The sequence below is a fragment of the Ranitomeya imitator genome, chromosome 2, assembly GCF_032444005.1.
Source record: "Ranitomeya imitator isolate aRanImi1 chromosome 2, aRanImi1.pri, whole genome shotgun sequence".
NCBI lineage: Eukaryota > Metazoa > Chordata > Amphibia > Anura > Dendrobatidae > Ranitomeya > Ranitomeya imitator.
The window spans coordinates 326,068,896-326,088,579 of record NC_091283.1 but is presented as its reverse complement, the minus strand read 5'-3'; the positions used below and the strand labels follow the sequence as shown (position 1 = coordinate 326,088,579).

General features: G+C 43.2%; 1 protein-coding gene across 1 annotated transcript in view; it reads right to left on the bottom strand.

The window, feature by feature from the left end:
* Nucleotides 1-80: 80 nt before the first annotated feature.
* LOC138663534 (oocyte zinc finger protein XlCOF7.2-like) overlaps nt 81-19,684 on the bottom strand; it is a 38,065-nt gene continuing 18,461 nt past the window's right edge. Inside the window, exon 7 of the mRNA XM_069749775.1 lies at nt 81-1,105. Coding sequence (XP_069605876.1) covers nt 258-1,105 — 848 coding nt within the window. The 3' untranslated portion in view covers nt 81-257. The remainder of the gene's footprint in view (nt 1,106-19,684) is intronic.

Sequence of the window (19,684 nt, the reverse complement as noted above, 5' to 3'; positions counted from 1 at the left end):
GGCTGGACTAAAAACCAAATAAAGCAAAACACCAAAACAGGAAAATCCAAACTTAGCTTGACCAGAAGGTTCTAGGAGCAGGGAGCAGAGGTAACAAGACACACTGGATACATTGATAACCGGCGAGGAAATGCCAGCAAAGCCAGGTTAAATAGGAAACTCCCATATCCTGATGGAACAGGTGGAACCCAGAGACCCAGGAAAGACAAGTCACCCAGTACCATCAGTAACCACCAGAGGGAGCCCAAAAACAGAACTCACAACACTTTCCCCTGTGTGAGTTCTGTGGTGGTTAACAAGATTTGATTTACGTGCAAAACATTCCCCACATTCTGAACAGGAAAAAGGTTTCTCTCCTGTGTGAGTTCTGTGGTGGCTATTAAGAGCAGATTTCCGGTTAAAACATTTCCCACATTCTGAACAGGAAAAAGGCTTCTTCCCTGTGTGAGCTCTCTGGTGCTGAACAAAATGTGATTTACGTGCAAAACTTTTCCCACATTCTGAACATGAAAAAGGTTTTTCCCCTGTGTGAGCTCTCTGGTGGATATCAAAAGAACCAATTTCCAGTTAAAACATTTCCCACATTCCGAACAGGAAAAAGGCTTCTCCCCTGTGTGAATTCTCTTGTGGATATCAAGAACGGATTTCCAGATAAAACATTTCCCACATTCTGAACAGGAAAAAGGCTTCTCCCCTGTGTGAATTCTCTTGTGGGTATAAAGAACGGATTTCCAATTAAAACATTTCCCACATTCTGAACAGGTAAAAGGCTTCTCCACTGTGTGAGTTCTCTGGTGGTTAAGAAAATGTGATTTCAGTGTAAAATATTTCCCACATTCTGAACATGCAAATAACTTCTTTGCTTTAGGATCATTTTGTTTTTTAAAGCCACTTTTGGGACTTTGATTTTCCTTAGTAGTCGGTAATGAATCAAAAGATGGGACCTGTTTCACAGGATCAGATGACAGTTCTTTGCGGTGAATGGATGATTGTATATCTGGGGTAATAGCAATCACTTCAGTTGTATCTTGTAGGATCTCAAGATCATCAGATTTAAAAACTGAAGATATCAGCTGTCCCTCTGATTTCCTGGTACAGTCATCTGCTAAGATAAAAAACAATTATTTTGTAATAAAATATCCCTGTGTTTTATATTTTTAAACATTTTTAATTAAACTGTCCATAAAAATGGCAACTATGTAAAAAACTTTAATTATTTACCAATACAATGACAGTTCACATTCTAATAGAAAACCTTATTGGATGAACAAGTAGAGCATAGCGTTCAACTGTTTGTTCATTCTGAGTCCCAAATATTGAATAAAAAGAAACCAATCAATGTTATGCAGGCGAAAATAATACAAATTCTCATCTCACAAAAAACAAGTCCCCACTCAGGTCAATCATCTGTCAATGGAAAAACAGAGGTTCCCACACTATTAGTGGCTCAAAGGCTGTTGAAAAGCAACAAGGTTTCTATGAACCAATGCAGCAAAATTCCTCTCACTTCTGTTCTGAATCTTGCAGTGTGGCCAAACAACATTTATTATCCCTGTATTTAGCAATCTTATAGTGAGAACAATCCACTTCATTTACAGTGTGTGTCTCTTGGAGCACAATCTGGGCACTATGTGTTGGGTAATAAAATGACAAATGTCCAAATGTTTTCACTCTCCAACATTATTATTATAGCGCCATTTATTCCATAGCACTTTACATGTGAGGAGGGGTATACATAATAAAAAAAAGTATAATAATCTTAAACAATGCAAGTCACGACTGGTACAGTAGGAGAGAGGACCCTGCCCTTGAGGGCTCACAATCTACAAGGAATGGGTGAGGATACAATAGGTAAGGGTAGAGCTAGTCGTGCAGCGGTTTGGTCGATCGGTGGTTACTGCAGGTAGTAGGCTTGTCGGAAGAGGTAGGTCTTCATGTTCTTTTTGAAGGTTATCATGGTAGGCGAGAGTCTGATATGTTGTGGTAGAGAGTTCCAGAGTAAGGGTGATGCGCGAGAGAAATGTTGTATGAGATCTTGTGAGGATCGGTGGTTGCATGCAGGTAAGTTCCGGGAGACGAGGTCACAGATGTATGGAGGAGACAGGTTGAGGATGGCTTTGTATGTCATGGTTAGGGTTTTGTACTGGAGTCTCTGGGCAATGGGGAGCCAATGAAGGGATTGACAGAGGGGATAGGCTGGGGAACGGGGGGTACAGGTGGATTAGCTGGGCAGCAGAGTTTAAAATAGATTGGAGGGGTGCGAGAGTGTTCGAGGGGAGGCCACAGAGCAGAAGGTTTCAATAGTCAAGGCGGGAGATGATGAGGGCATGGACTAGGGTTTTTGCAGACTCTTGGATTAGGAATGTACGGATCCGTGAAATATTTTTGAGTTGAAGGCGGCAGGAAGTGGAAAGGGCTTGGATATGTGGTTTAAAGGAGAGAGTGTCAAGGATTACCCAGAGGCAACGAGCTTGTGGGACAGAGGAGAGTGGGCAGCCGTTTACTGTAATGGATAGGTTCGTTGGGGGAGGGTCGCGTGAGATGGGGGAAAGATGAATTCTGTTTTGGCCATGTTAAGTTTTCGAAATCTAGCAGAGAAGGATGAAATAGCGAAATTGACATTGATTTTGTTAGCTTTGGTATGTGTGAGAGGGGCAACAGATTACAAAGCTACAGCTATTGTGATGTTATATAGAGAGGCAGCGGCATCTGTATTGTGTAGGGAACTTATTTCTGTAAGAGGGAGAAGGGATTCAGAAAGTGAGTGTAGATCGAGGTATTTAGGATTTCTGTGAGGGTGTGCAAGTTTGTGGGTTGGGGTTGTAGACAAGGAGTGGAGAAGGAAAAGAATGTGAGTAGGTTGTGGTCAGGAAGAAGTGAGTTAGAGAGGATAGATAGGGAGCAGATGCGGGTGAAGATGAGGTCCATTGTGTGGCCATCTTTGTAAGTGGCTGTAGAAGACCATTGAGTGAGGCCGAAGGAGAAAGTGAGAGATAGAAGCTTAGTGGCAGCTGAGAGGGAAGTGTCAATGGGGATTTTGAAGTCACCCAAGATGATAGTGGGGATATCAGCGGAGAGGAAATGAAGTAGCCAGGTGGTGAACTGGTAAAAGGTGGTGGCTGGCCCTGGGGGAGCGGTAAATGACAACCATTTGGAGGTTGAAGGGGGAGTAGATGCCCAAAGAGTGCACCTCAGAGGAAGGGAGGTTAACAGAGGGTGGTAATTGGATTGGGGTGAGGAGCAGTTATCTGACAGGAGAAAACCAACTCCTCCACCATGCTTGCTTCTGGGGCGGGGTTTGCGAGAAAGGTGGATTCCACCATACGAAAGTGCAGCCGGAGAGGCTGTGTCAGAAGGAGTGTGCCATGTTTTGGTGATGGCGAGGAAGGAAAGTTTGGTAGTAGCAAAAAGATCATGGATGTAGGAAAGCTTGTTGCAGACAGAGCGAGCGTTCCACAGAGCTCCTGTTAGTGGGACTGGGGAGGTGGGGGCTGGGCGAATGGGCATAAGGTTAGAGAGGTTTCGGAAATTTGTGATAAAGTGTGGATGGGAGGTAGAAATGACTGTGGGGATGTGGTGAGGAGGACCAGGATTTGGAGAGATATCACCAGCAGTGAGAAGGAGCAGAGAAAGTGTTAGCAGGTGGGAGCAGGAGAGAGCGTGAGATGGCTGTCTGTATTTGGAGACAGAAGATTGTATGTTGAGGAACAGTTCTGAGGAGGAGGTGAGATGGATGGGGAGGATTGAAGAAGAGATGAACAGTTCCTTACTAGGAGTAGGGATTAGGGGAGTTAACAGAAAGTGAAGGATTATAGGGGTGAGAGTGAAAACTAACAGAAACATTGTTTACAGTGACTGAGTCCAGTTACCTTCAGTTCCCTTCTGATTTTAATTCTGATCTTCACACTTGTATGATACACACTGCAGCCTAAAGTCTTGGCAGACTTGAGCTATGCAATATATGTGCTACAAAGTGCAATCTGGTGTGAAGCAGAGAGGAGTTGTCTCTGTTCATCTTGGTCAGAGAATTAAGAGTGGACCAGATGCATATAATCAAGCCAAAGTAAATAAGGTTATAAATAACACTGGGGTAAAGCTGGGGTTAGTTGAAAGACATACCATGTGAATACTAGGAGCAGAGGTAAGAGTATGTGTGTAAAGTAGGGTGATGACATACCATGTGGGGATTATATGTACTTCATATAGACAGACAAAGCAGGAGAGCTGGGTGGATGAGCATACCAGCTGGGGATTATATCCACTGCATGTTAATTTCCAAAAGGCGGCTGTGGAGTCAAAATATTCACTTCTCCTATAGATTATAACCATCAGTGAATTAATTTATAAAATGGAATCACTTTTTGGGGATTTTGGCTATTCTCATTTTCTAACATTTACTTATATTAGGGCTTCTGCATATGGCATGTCCGATATAATCTGGGATCTGTTCCAGTTGGAGTAATCTGCTCCCTACTTCAGCCAATTGGAAAGTACCACACCCTTCTAAAGGTCAAAGCATATTGCCGGAATCTGCCAGATACAGCATTATCTTCCTCTGGTTCAGTCCTCTGTGCTCAGCTCGCGGCTTGTGTATTTGTGTCCTGTTGTGACCGTGGCCTGTTTACTTAAATACTCTTGTATCTTCTGATTCTGTATTATGTCCTTTTGGTTCTGACCCAGCTACCTGACTATTATTCTTGCCACATAACACCACAAAATAGCAAGTAACACCACGGTCCAAGCCTAAGGGTCCCAGTGTAAGTCCAGATTCATGTAAGGGTGTTAAAGAGCAATGAACAAGGCAATCCTTGGGATATGGAAAGCAGATAAGATAGAGCCAAGCATGTTCATGGAGGACTTCTTATGAGCTGGCAGGTGATCACGAACAGTTCCCCCAATACATTGTGTCTGCAAACTATTCCAGCTAGATCTGCATTCAAAAAGCTAAATGGCACTCCTTCCCTTCTCAACACCGCCATGTGCCCAGACAAAACCAAAGAACAAAGAAGCGATCAAACAAGGGCCAAAATAGTAAAAAAGTAGAAAAAAACTTTATTAAACATACAATATAGCAGGAAATAACAGTGGGTACTCCCACAGGACAAATGTACAATCTAACAGAGAATGAAACACGGGACGAAGACCCGTTACAACTAACGGGACGTTACAACTATCATAATCATTAATACGTGGGGTAATTATCATAGTATTAGTTTCTTTTACTATATATTTATTAGGATTTCTGAGCCATCACCGGTCTTCGTCCCGTGTTTCATTCTCTGTTAGATTGTACATTTGTCCTGTGGGAGTACCCACTGTTATTTCCTGCTATATTGTATGTTTAATAAAGTTTTTTTCTACTTTTTTACTATTTTGGCCCTTGTTTGATCGCTTCTTTGTTCTTTGGTTTTGTTTATTGGTTGTTGCGATCGGCCCATGATATGTCCTGTCCTTTTTGCGGCCACTAATATGCATAGTCGTTCCTTGACTTTAGACTAGATAATTATTTTTTGGTGAAATGCTGCTTAATTGTTCATTAAGATTTTTTCTCATGTGCCCAGACAGTAGTGTACAACCGCATATAGGGTACTGTGCGAAGTTGGAAAATAATTTGTAAGATCCATTTGTTTTCTATTATCCTTTGTGAAGAATTCCAAAGTTATCACCGCATAAAGTGACACGTCAGAATTTAAAAATAGGGCCTGATCAGGAACACAAAGCTGGCTACAGGAAGAGGTTAAATCAGAGTATTTTGGACACTAACTACTGTAGTTGAAAACTGTGAGTATAGACAATAACACATGTACTGTATTATCAAACTCAACAGTCCTCATCAATAATAAATGAGTAACTAGTGGTGAAACCTCTCTGGTGTAATTAGCGTTTGGGTCTTGGTGACTTCACAATCTGAACTGTCGTAAGTTCTATTGATGAGCGAGTATACTAGTTGCTCGAGTTTTCCGAGCATGCTCGGGTGGTCTCCGAGTATTTGTAAGTCCTCGGAAATTTAGTTTTCATCGCCGCAGCTGAATGATTTACAGCTACTAACCAGCTTGAATACATGTGGGGATTCCCTAGCAACCAGGCAACCCCCACATGTACTCAGGCTGGCTAGTAGCTGTAAATCATTCAGCTGCGGCGATGAAAACTAAATCTCCGACCACTTACAAATACTTGGAGACCACCCAAGCGTGCTCAGGAAAACCCGAGCAACAAGTATACTCGCTCATCACTAGTAAGCTCCAATATTTTCTGTCAGATGAGTTATCAAGAAGAAATATTACACATTTAAAGAGAACTGTGTATAGTAGTGCAGAGCTGAGATTTTCTCTGTCAGCAGGATTGTGCACAGTAACTTACAGACACTGTCAGGTTGGCGCCGTTATACTGATTACAATGATAATTTGGTTGATGAAATCCGTCTTTTGGTTGTTGTTTAATCTGTATTTGTAGTTTTCAGTTAAAGAGATTCTCGTGCTTCGGGATGGGGTTGTGGGCAGGGCTTTATGTGGTTCTGTGATTACTAGTGATGAGCGAGCACTAAAATGTTCTGGTGATTGTTGCTCAAGTCGAACAAATTGGAATACTTGGGTACTCGACCCGAACAACGAGCCCAATGTAAGTCTATGGGAAACCCGAGTATTTTTGCAACGATCCCCGGGGGTCCTTTTAAGGTCTAAAAATGTCTGAAAATGATGGAAACACTGCTCTAATGACACAGGAACATCATGGGAATCGCCCCTGGAAGCATTCCTGACTCCTAGGTCACAGCTGTAAGCAATGTTGTCAGAGTTTCATGCCATTTTTACAGGTGCACCAAAAAACATACAAAAACTAAACCAAAATGGATTTTGCTGGGAAATATGTTAAGGTACATCCTTTCCGTGGTAATGACTTGTATATAAGGCAAAATAATTAACCCCAGAGCAAAATGTTCCTCCACCACTTGGGCTATGTTCACACGCAGCGTTTTTGATGCTTTTTTCAGCTTTAACATTGCTTTCAACCAATACAAATGCATTCACTGGGAAATGTCATTGTAACATTTAACAACCCTAGCTGGCCATGTGGTGTGACACATAAGGAGACCCATCTTGTTTCATTTATGAAGGAGGGACTCTTAAAGTCGCAAAGCCTATTTTTTAGAGGGGCATCAGTTTGCATTAATATTCTTAAAGGGCCATTATTAAACAGTGGGTCTCCCATACTGTTTTTGCCTATGCAGTGAGTGACTAGTCTGCCAAGAATTACAACGCACCCCAATACCCCTTTCATGAGAGGTACAGGAGGGCCTCCTGAAAAAATGTTTCATTAAATGCAAGGCCTGCAAGGCTATCAAGTCATATGCAACCCAATAAGCCTTTGAACTGGGTTTTCCTGTGGCCTTCCAGTATCTGGCTTTACAGTCTTCAGTTGGTGCCGCCATACGGGTTCGTTATGCATTGAATGCAAGGGCCGCCTTGACCCAAATTTGCATGCACCCCAATCCCCCCTTGGAAGAAACATGGAGGAGGGCCTCCTAACCAAAACTGTCCCATTACCAAGGAGCGTGTCTCCTAGACTTGTACTGCCCATACACTAAGTGTATGGGCTGACCAACATTTCCCCATGGGGGGTAAATTTAAAAAAAAGAATTCATGACAAAATAGTGTTTACTGTTTTGAGCTAGGGTGAGGCCAGTCTCACACGTCCAGATAATTCCGGTACCGGAAAAATCGGTACTGGAATTATCTGTGTCCGTGTGCCAGTGCGTTTCTGTGGCACATCAGTGTGGCACACGTGTGCCCACTGGGTACCACACGCACCGTGCCGGAGACAGCGCTAAAGTTTAGCGCTGTCCCCTGCATCGTGCTGAAGCCCCATTCATATCTTCCCTGCAGCAGCGTTTGCTGTAGAGAAGATATGAATAATCGTGTGTAAAATCAAGATTCAGGTCCCCACCCCCCTCCCACCCCCTGTGCGCACCCCCGCTGTGATTAAAATACTCACCCGGCTCCCTCGCAGTGTCCTGTCCTGGCCGCACCTTCTACTGTATGAGCGGTCACATGGGGCCGCTCATTTACAGTAATGAATATGCGGCTCCACCCCTATGGGAGGTGGAGCTGCATTTTCATGACTGTAATCGGCGCCCCCATGTGACTGCTAATACAGTAGAAGGTGCGGCCAGAACAGGACGCTGCGAGGGAGCCGGGTGAGTATTTTAATCACAGCGGGGTGTGGGGGGGGCTGGGGGCGCACAGGGGTGGGATGGGGGTGGGGACCTGGATCTTGATTTTACACAGAATTATGGAATTATTCATATCTTCTGCTGCAGGGAAGATATGAATAGCGGCTTCGGCACCAGTGGGCGGGACAGCGCTTAATGTAGCGCTGTCTCCTACACAGCACACGGACTGCCTACAACGTCCGTGTGCGGTACGTGTTTTACATGGACCCATTGACTTTAATGGGTCCGTGTAATCCGTGCGCTCCCACGAACACTGACTTGTCTCCGTGTTTGGCACACGGAGACATGGTCCGCAAGAAATCAATGACATCTGCACAGATGCATTGATTTTAATGTGTCTATGTGTGTCAGTGGCTCTGGTACGTGAGGAAACTGTCACCTCACGTACCAGAGTATTCTGCTACAGATGGATCTGGATAAGTTGGAAACTTGGGCTGAAAGGTGGCAGATGAGGTTTAACAATGATAAATGTAAGGTTATACACATGGGAAGAAGGAATCAATATCACCATTACACACTGAACGGGAAACCACTGGGTAAATCTGACAGGGAGAAGGACTTGGGGATCCTAGTTAATGATAAACTTACCTGGAGCAGCCAGTGCCAGGCAGCAGTTGCCAAGGCAAACAGGATCATGGGGTGCATTAAAAGAGGTCTGGATACACATGATGAGAAAATTATACTGCCTCTGTACAAATCCCTAGTTAGACCGCACATGGAGTACTGTGTCCAGTTTTGGGCACCGGTGCTCAGGAAGGATATAATGGAACTAGAGAGAGTACAAAGGAGGGCAACAAAATTAATAAAGGGGATGGGAGAACTACAATACCCAGATAGATTAGCGAAATTAGGATTATTTAGTCTAGAAAAAAGACGACTGAGGGGCGATCTAATAACCATGTATAAGTATATAACGGGACAATACAAATATCTCGCTGAGGATCTGTTTATACCAAGGAAGGTGACGGGCACAAGGGGGCATTCTTTGCGTCTGGAGGAGAGAAGGTTTTTCCACCAACACAGAAGAGGATTCTTTACTGTTAGGGCAGTGAGAATCTGGAATTGCTTGCCTGAGGAGGTGGTGATGGCGAACTCAGTCGAGGGGTTCAAGAGAGGCCTGGATGTCTTCCTGGAGCAGAACAATATTGTATCATACAATTATTAGGTTCTGTAGAAGGACGTAGATCTGGGGATTTATTATGATGGAATATAGGCTGAACTGGATGGACAAATGTCTTTTTTCGGCCTTACTAACTATGTTACTATGTTACATGTGAAACCGGCCTAACACAGCAACAAAGCACACTTTGTAGCCCACAGATAGATGATGCGTGTCACGGAACTACCACACTAACCATTTTTTTGTTTTAACCAAGATGTATAGACCTAGGGTATCAGACAGACCAAAAATTGGAATGTATGCATGACAAAAAATTATTTTTAGACCACACATAAAATTGCCGTAGGACGGAGATAACAAACTATTTCAATATGTGGCCTATATTTTAAAAAATATTAAAAGCACAAAATACTGTATACCCCAAGGGTATCAGACCAATTGTGCAAAAGTGTGCTAAATGGAAAAAGTAACAATATTGCACACTTTTTGTAATATGTTGCACATGTAATCAATGGGATATATATTAAGACCTGTGCAAAAGTGTGTTTAAAAAAAAAATATATATAACGATGTAACACACTTATATTATCTAACGCATCGGGTATTCTAGAATATGCATGTCCCCGTAGTATATGGACAATGATGATTCCAGAATTCGCCGCAGACTGTGCCCGTCGCTGATTGGTCGAGGCAACCTTTATGACATCATCGTCGCCATGGCAACCATTATGACATCTACGTCGATACTGTGCCCGTCGCTGAATCAGAAACGTGGGATTTCTACGTCCTTTATGACATCATCGTCGCTGTGCCCGTTGCTGATTGATCGAGGCCTGGCGGCCTCGACCAGTCAGAGACGCGGGATTTCCTGGACAGACAGACAGACGGAAAAACCCTTAGACAATTATACAATGGCGCAGTGGTTAGCACAGCAGCCTTGCAGCGCTGGGGTCCTGGGTTCTAATCCCACCCAGGACAACATCTGCAAAGAGTTTGTATGTTCTCTCCGTGTTTGCGTGGGTTTCCTCCGGGTACTCCGGTTTCCTCCCACATTCCAAAGACATACTGATAGGGATTCTAGATTGTGAGCCCCAATGGGGACAGTGATGATAATGTGTGCAAAACTGTAAAGCGCTGCGGAATATGTTAGCGCTATATAAAAATAAAGATTATTATTATTATTATTATTATTATTATATACTAGATGGCAGCCCGATTCTAAAGAATCGGGAGTCTAGAAACCATATATACTTTATTTATTCAAATGTAAGAATAATACAATTAATAAATAATAGTAAGAAAGAACAAAAAATGGCTGCACTCACCAGCTCTTGACAATTCTTGTTATTTAAGGTACAGTTACACAGGATCCATGAACATGCTTATGAGGGGAGGGATGAAAGACATCAGACGACAACTTTGCGTGTTGTGGCAAATGCCACAACAACGGTTCTTTGGTAAAGAACAATAATGTAAATAATAAATAATATGTATCAATAACTATGTATATTGGTATGTTCTATGACATTTTAAAATATTTCATTATTATGTGGAAAGGCTCTTAGTACCCATACTGGCGCATACTTGTGTGCCCATCAGGTATTTTCACAGTAATTTTACATCTGATGGGTTGGTATGAAACGTTTTTAATCATCTCTTGGGCTTAGCTAAGCCTTCATTTTAAATAATTCTAATAGGTACAACAGAAATAAAAGCCTTTTTGTGTACCCAAATTTTTTGTGTTTATTTTTACAGAAGTGTAAAATTTAAGAAATCAACGTTCATAGTACACCGATGGGCTAATATAAGCATGCCCATCAACCACATCACGGTAGCCTTTGAACTGATGGGTCCTAACTAACTGATTCCTATTTCTTAATACTCAGACCTCTTTCACATCTGCATGTTTCTGATATTTGCAGAAGTAATGTTAAAAACAATACAACTTCCACACTTGGCACCAAAGAACTGACCTACAACACACTTTCAGCAAGTGCCATGCAATGTAGATGAAGCTTGGAGTTAACTTGCAGTAAATGCAGCAAACGCGGCTTCGGCAATTGCATTAAATGCAGCCACAACAAAAACACTGGTAAGTGGAGATTTTGTGGCGAAAACTGCAGAAACCACATGTGCCGCACCTGCCGCAAGTGAAGTACAAATTCCGTAGTATCCTTACTATTAGAGCTCATGTTAGCTAAGCTAAACAGCTTTAAGCGTGGTGGTGGCAAACAACCGGTTAATAAGAGGCAGTGTCAGGTAGTAGGAAAATAGCCAGTTAATAATAGGCAATAGTTCTTTGCAGGAATGCAGATATTAATAAATAGGCAGTTTATATTGCAGAGAAATTGCTGGGCAATAATGGACAATGTCCTTATGTGGCAAATAATAGAGCAATATACCCAATGTGGCAAAGAAGAGGTTAATAAACGGCAGTCTCTCAGTATAACAGTCAGTGAATAATAGACAGTATATGGAGAAAACACCAAACAAAAGTTCAAAATTGGTGTGAAAATGTCACTGAACCACTTCACAACTAAATATATATAGTTTTGGTAAATGGTATTATCATTTTTTTGACGAAATTCGGCAGGAGCTTGAAGAGCAACGTCACTGGGCCCGCCTCCACGCAGTAGAAACTTCCTGTGAGGTAAAAATTCAAAAATCACACCAAAATGGCGGGCGGAGTGTGTCACAGTACGGCACGTTTCTGATTGGTCGCTCGCAGCAGGCGGCAACCAATCAGACACTGGACACTGTTGACGTCACTTATCTCCGGACATTAGCTCCGGACATTAGCTCCGGACATTATCTCCGGACATTAGCTCCGGACATTAGCTCTGGACAAAGCCACAGAAGTTGGCACAAATTGCAGGAAGTAGTATTCTAGGCAATTAATCTCCGGACATTAGCTCCGGACATTAGCTCCGGACAAAGCCACGGAAGTTGGCACAAATTGCAGGAAGTAGTATTCTAGGCAATTATATATTAGACTAGATGGCAGCCCGATTCTAAAGAATCGGGAGTCTAGAATCCATATATACTTTATTTATTCAAATGTAAAAATAATACAATTAATAAATAATAGTAAGAAAGAACAAAAAATGGCTGCACTCACCAGCTCTTGACAATTCTTGTTATTTAAGGTACAGTTACACAGGATCCATGAACATGCTTATGAGGGGAGGGATGAAAGACATCAGACGACAACTTTGCCTGTTGTGGCAAATGCCACAACAACGGTTCTTTGCTTAAGAACAATGTCAGGTAGTAGGAAAATACCCAGTTAATAATAGGCAATAGTTCTTTGCAGGAATGCAGATATTAATAAATAGGCAGTTTATATTGCAGAGAAATTGCTGGGCAATAATGGACAATGTCCTTATGTGGCAAATAATAGAGCAATATACCCAATGTGGCAAAGAAGAGGTTAATAAACGGCAGTCTCTCAGTATAACAGTCAGTGAATAATAGGCAGTATATGGAGAAAACACCAAACAAAAGTTCAAAATTGGTGTGAAAATGTCACTGAACCACTTCACAACTAAATATATATAGTTTTGGTAAATGGTATTATCATTTTTTTGACGAAATTCGGCAGGAGCTTGAAGAGCAACGTCACTGGGCCCGCCTCCACGCAGTAGAAACTTGCTGTGAGGTAAAAATTCAAAAATCACACCAAAATGGCGGGCGGAGTGTGTCACAGTACGACACGTTTCTGATTGGTCGCTCGCAGCAGGCGGCAACCAATCAGACACTGGACACTGTTGACGTCACTTATCTCCGGACATTATCTCCGGACATTATCTCCGGACATTATCTCCGGACAGGAAGTTGGCACAAATTGCAGGAAGTAGTATTCTAGGCAATTATATATTAGATAGATTGCACGTTTATTTTGGCCTATACTAAGGCAATTTAGCCTATACCCCTGCACTGTACCTAGATGCGCCCTACCTGCCTGCGGGGGTTGGCACCCTATAATCCTGCGCAAATGGCGCCCTCGCTCTAGTCGTCTGTCTCTAATACACCCTGTTATAGGAAAAAAGGTGCGGACAAATAAGCCTATGGCAATGAAAAAATAATAAGGCAGGAAAAATTACTGGAAAAATAATTGCCTCAGTATAGGCCAAAATAAACGTGCAATACATAATATACCGTATATACTCGAGTATAAGCCGAGATTTTCAGCCCAAATTTTTGGGCTGAAAGTGCCCCCCTCGGCTTATACTCAAGTCACGGTAGCGGTGGGGTCGGTGGGTGAGGGGGTGAGGGCGCTGAGGTATACTTACCTAGTCCCAGCGATCCTCGCGCTGTCCCTGCCGTCCCACGGGCTTCGGCGCTGCAGCTTCTTCCTCTCTTCAGCGGTCACGTGGGACCACTCATTAGAAAAATGAATAGGCGGCTCCACCTCCCATAGGGGCGGAGCCGCCTATTCACTTCTCTAATCAGCGGTGGCGGTGACCGCTGATAGAGAAAGAAGCTGCGGCACCGAAGACAGCTGTGACAGGCGGGGACAGTGCGAGGATCGCCAGGACTAAGTGAGTATGTTATATTCACCTGTTCACGTTCCAGCCGCCGGGCGCCGATCCATCTTCCCGGCGTCTATCTGCGCTCTGACTGTTCAGGTCAGAGGGCGCGATGACGCACTAGTGTGCGCGGCGCCCTCTGCCTGATCAGTCAGTGCAGAGGGACGCCGGGACCGGACGCTGGGAGCTGCAATCAGCGAGGTGAGTATGGCTTTTTTTTTTTTTTATTGCAGCAGCAGCGGCCATGGCACAGACTTATACCGAGCATCTATGGGGCAATATGAACGCAGCAGAGCACAGTATGGGGCAGATATGGGGATATATGAACGCAGCAGAGCACAGTATGGGGCAGATATGGGGATATATGAACGCAGCAGAGCACAGTATGGGGCAGATATGGGGATATATGAACGCAGCAGAGCACAGTATGGGGCAGATATGGGGATATATGAACGCAGCAGAGCACAGTATGGGGCAGATATGGGGATATATGAACGCAGCAGAGCACAGTATGGGGCAGATATGGGGAGATATGAACGCAGCAGAGCACAGTATGGGGCAGATATGGGGATATATGAACGCAGCAGAGCACAGTATGGGGCAGATATGGGGATATATGAACGCAGCAGAGCACAGTATGGGGCAGATATGGGGATATATGAACGCAGCAGAGCACAGTATGGGGCAGATATGGGGATATATGAACGCAGCAGAGCACAGTATGGGGCAGATATGGGGATATATGAACGCAGCAGAGCACAGTATGGGGCAGATACTAATTAATTTTACTTTTATTGGTATCTATTTTTATTTTTGAAATTCACCGGTAGTTGCTGCATTTCCACCCTAGGCTTATGCTCAAGTCAATAAGTTTTCCCAGTTTTTTGTGGCAAAATTAGGGGGGTCGGCTTATACTCGGGTCGGCTTATACTCAAGTATATACGGTAAGTGTGTTACATCATTATATTAAAAAACAAAACAAAAAAAAACACACTTTTGCACAGGCCTTAATATATATCCCATTAATTACATGTGCAACATTGTTACTTTTTCCATTTAGCACACTTTTGCACAATTAATGGAATTTTTGCTCTAGTGACATCTGTTTGTCTGTCTGATATGTATGGTCTGCTGTTTGTTGTTTTTTCTATTTTCCGCATGATAGGGCCTATTAGGGACAGTTAGGGCGAGCCTACGTTGAGCAGGGGCGCCATTGCGCAGGTTTATAGGGTGCCAACCTCTGCTGCAAGGTAGGGCATTAGATAGTTGGCCATTTAGGGATTTAGTGCACCCTGTATCTTTGTTTGCAGTCATACGTGTTTTTAGGTCATGTATGTTGTATTGTTTTTGTTTTAGTATTCATAAGTAAATGTTAAGTTTTATTGTGGTCATTTACTTTATCGTGTAATAGTGTCATTTGTCGGTGAGTTGATCTAATTAAGGCACTTGTATTTGAAATTCTGTGAAAAATTAGGCCCAATGTTAAGCAGCAGGTCTCCTAGACTTGTAATGCCAATACACAAAGTGCATGGGCTGCAAAACATTTCCCCATTGGGGTTCAATTTTTAAAAAATATTTTATGGGCATCATAGACAGCCTTGCCAAAAATTGCACTGGTGTCGCAGCACAGAACACGTTAAACCTCGTGGTCTAGTGGTGGAGAATGAGGAGACATAAGATAAAGGGCTCAATATAAAACTAGGCCCATTGTAATGGAGCGGGTCTCCTAACTTGTAATGCCCATACACTAAGTGCATGGGCTGACAAACATATCCCCATGGGGGTCACAGTTTTAAAAAATTATTTATGGGTATCAGGCACCCTTGCCCAAAAACTGAATGGCTGTAGCAACATACAACACGTTCACCATGGTGTTCTAGTGGCAACGAATGATGAAATGCGGAGGATATCATTATTAAAAACTAGGCACAATGTTAAGGAGTGGGTCTTCTAGACTTGTAATGACCATACACGAAGTGCATGGACTGCCAAACATATCCCCATTGGGGTAAAATTTTTAAAAATTATTTTATGTGCATCATAGACACCCTTGCCAAAAATTGCACTGGTGTAGCAGTACAGCACACATTCAACCTGGTGATGTAGTGGTGGAGAATGAGGAGACAGAACATAAATCATACTGAAATCTAAGAAAAATAAAAAATGTGAAACCACCTATGAAAGAAAATATCAAAAGGGAGGGGCGAACACGAGTTCATAAATATGAAGCCAGAATGTGTCCAACGAGACATGTTTGTCCCTAGCAACAGCTCAGCGACATAAATAAAAAGATAATATAAAAGCATTTGAATAATTTTCTATTGTTGAGGTATACACTACCTCATTAGGGGACTGACCACAGTTAAGAAAACAGGAAAATATACTAATAAATGGGAAGAATAGACGTACATCTCATCTTTATGACATTTCCCCCTGGGGGAGTAACATTTGTTTTGGTTTCCAATTAGTAACAGACATCATAAAAACACCCTTTTATCCAAAAATTAGGGACTTTAGCATCACGGAATCCATTCACCCTGGTGTTTGTATGGTTGTGGATGATGAGGATGAGGATAAGGAGTAGGATATCACCAAACAGACCAAATCTGGATGTGCATACCCCTGTGTAGTTGTGAAGAGGTGCATGAGATAACACCTCCACCATAAAGACAATTATAGGTTATGTTTCGCTGTTTTCATTTTGTGGTGCACAGATGTCTTGCCCAATCCAGCCCTTGTTCATTTTTATAAGAGTCTGCCTGTCAGCATTTGAGTTGACAGGCAGATGCGTGTTGTGAATTCTGTGGCAGAGCTCCCTCTTGTGGTCACAAGTGGTACTTCGGCTGATTCTCTCTGTGAGCTTCCGTTGGTGGAGGAAAGTGGTACTGCGGCTTCTGAGTTTCCTTCCTCAGGTGATATGGTGAAGTCGTTGGGTGCTACCCTATTTAACTCCACCTAGTGCTTTGTTCCTGGCTTCCAGTCAATGTTCTAGTATTGGACCTGTTTCCTCCTGCATCGTTCCTGTGGCCTGCTGCTCTGCATAGCTAAGTTCCTCTTTGCTATTTGTTTGCTGTTTTTTTTGTTCCAGCTTGTCAATTTGTTTTTTCTGCTTGCTGGAAGCTCTGGGACGCAGAGGGTGTACCTCCGTGCCGTTAGTTCGGTACGGAGGGTCTTTTTGCCCCCTTTGCGTGGTTTTTGTAGGGTTTTGTGTTGACCGCAAAGTTACCTTTCCTATCCTCGCTCTGTTCAGAAAGTTGGGCCTCACTTTGCTAAGTCTATTTCATCTCTACATTTGTCTTTTCATCTTAACTCACAGTCATTATATGTGGGGGCTGCCTTTTCCTTTGGGGTATTTCTCTGAGGCAAGGTAGGCTTATTTTCTATCTTCAGGCTAGCTAGTTTCTCAGGCCGTGCCGAGTTGCATAGGCAGCGTTAGGCGCAATCCACGGCTGCCTCTAGTGTGGTTGGAGAGGATTAGGGATTGCAGTCAACAGAGTTCCCACGTCTCAGAGCTCGTTCTTGTTTTTTGGGTTATTGCCAGGTCACTGTATGTGCACTGACCTCTATGTCCATTGTGGTACTGAATTACCTTTCATAACAGATGCGCTTATCTGCTATAATTCCCCCAGCGACACTAAAAACCCGCTCTGACAGAACGCTAGCAGCAGGGCAGGCCAGGACCTCTAAGGCGTAGAGAGCCAGTTCATGCCACGTGGCCAGCTTGGATACCCAATAATTAAAAGGCACAGAGGAATCCCAGAGGATGTCTGTACGATCTGCAAGGTACTCCCTCAGCATCTTCCCAAACATTGTACTTCTTGTGACGGCACCCCTTGCCTCTGTGATGGCACGATGGGAGGGTCTGAGAAAACTGACCCAGAACTTTGCCATTGTTCCCCTGCCTGAGCTGGATTGTACTTCTGTCTCTCTCACTTGGACTCCTTGGTTGTACAACAAACTCTGATGTCTGCTGTCAGCGTTCTCACATGGCAATTTTTTAAGCAATTCCACTACAAAGGGCCTCTGGTACAGCAACATTTTAGTACACCTGTCTGCCTCTGGAATAAGAGATAGAAAGTTCTCCATGTTGTCCTCCCCCCTGTCCTCAGGCCATCCCCGCTGGAATGAAGGTAAAGTAGGTCAATGACCTATATTTACCTTCATTCGCGGTGATGCGCCCTCTGCTGGTTGTCCCTCAAGCGTGGGAACTTTCCTGGAAAGCTCCCAGGCTCGAGTTCATATGAGAACAACCAGCAGAGGGCGCCTCACCGCGAATGAAGGTAAATATAGGTCATTGACCTACTTTACCTTCATTCCCCGGGGTTTTGCAGCCCTGATCACCGCTGCATTAGCAGAGCTCCTGGCTGTAAAATATTTTAACCCCTTCAGATGGATTTACATCGTGGAACGTTACAGATCTTCGGTGTATATTGTTGGTTTATTATTTTTCTTTGTTACAGAGCCAGGGTCTTCAGAAGGATTGAGCGTAGAATAAAATATTACAACAACCTTTGTTTTTATTTCATTAAAATACTTTTAAATAATGTGTTTGTGTTTTTTTTAACCCTTTACTACTATTGGATTAATAATGGATAGGTGTCATAATTGACGCCTCTCCATTATTAATTTGGCTTAATGTCACCTTACAATAGCAAGGTGGCATTAACCCTTCATTACCCCATATCCCACCGCTACACGGGAATGGGAAGAGAGTGGCCAAGTGCCAGAATAGGCGCATCTTCCAGATGTGCCTTTTCTGGGGTGGCTGGGGGCGGATGTTTTTAGCCGGGGGGGGGGGTGGGGCAATAACCATGGACCCTCTCCAGGCTATTAATATCTGCCCTCAGTCACTGGCTTTACTACTCTGGCGGGGAAAATTGCGCGGGAGCCCACGCCAATTTTTTCCGCCATTTAACCCTTTAATTTAATAGCTAGAACGGCCAAATTTTGCACATACACACTACTAACATTAGTAGTGTGTAATATGCAAAAAAAATGGGGATATGAGATGGTTTACTGTATGTAAACCATGTCTCATATCATGTCGGGTTTAGGAAGGAGATAGCAAAAGCCGGCAATTGAATTACCGGCTTTAAAGCTATCTAGCGCTGTATGAAATAATAATATATATACATATATGTGTCTCACTGACATATATATATATATACATATATACCTATTCTATGTGTACACATTTATTCTACCTATTCTACTGTAAGCTGTCAGTGTGATTTTACTGTACACCGCACTGAATTGCCGGCTTTTCTCTCTAACACCGCTGCGTATTTCTCGCAAGTCACACTGCTGGTCCGTGTGTAATCCGTATTTTTCTGGCTTCCATAGACTTTCATTGGCGTTTTTTTTGCGCAATACGGTGACAAATGCAGCATGCTGCGATTTTTTACGGCCGTAGAGAGCCGTATAATACTGATCAATAAAATACGGCAGATAGGAGCAGGGGCATAGAGAATAATTGGGATGTTTGTTAGGCGTGTTTTACGGAAGTGTTTTATGCGCTCTTACGTCCGTAAAACTCGCTAGTGTGACGCCGGCCTTAGATGGACAGTGTGCTAATTTCCGTCGATATATTGAAACAATAATAAAAAAAAAAAAAATACCGCGCTAAGACTGTGTTTAGGTGGGATGGTCTACCCACCTGAACAAGTGCTCAGTAAGATGCGATTATATGTATACAGCTGATGCGAGTTGCTAGTGTGTGGACACTGAATGAGCCATTAGTCCAACAAATCACTGCTGTAAATGCACAGAGAATTCAGCCTGCAGGCCTTAGGCAATAACACTTAAGGT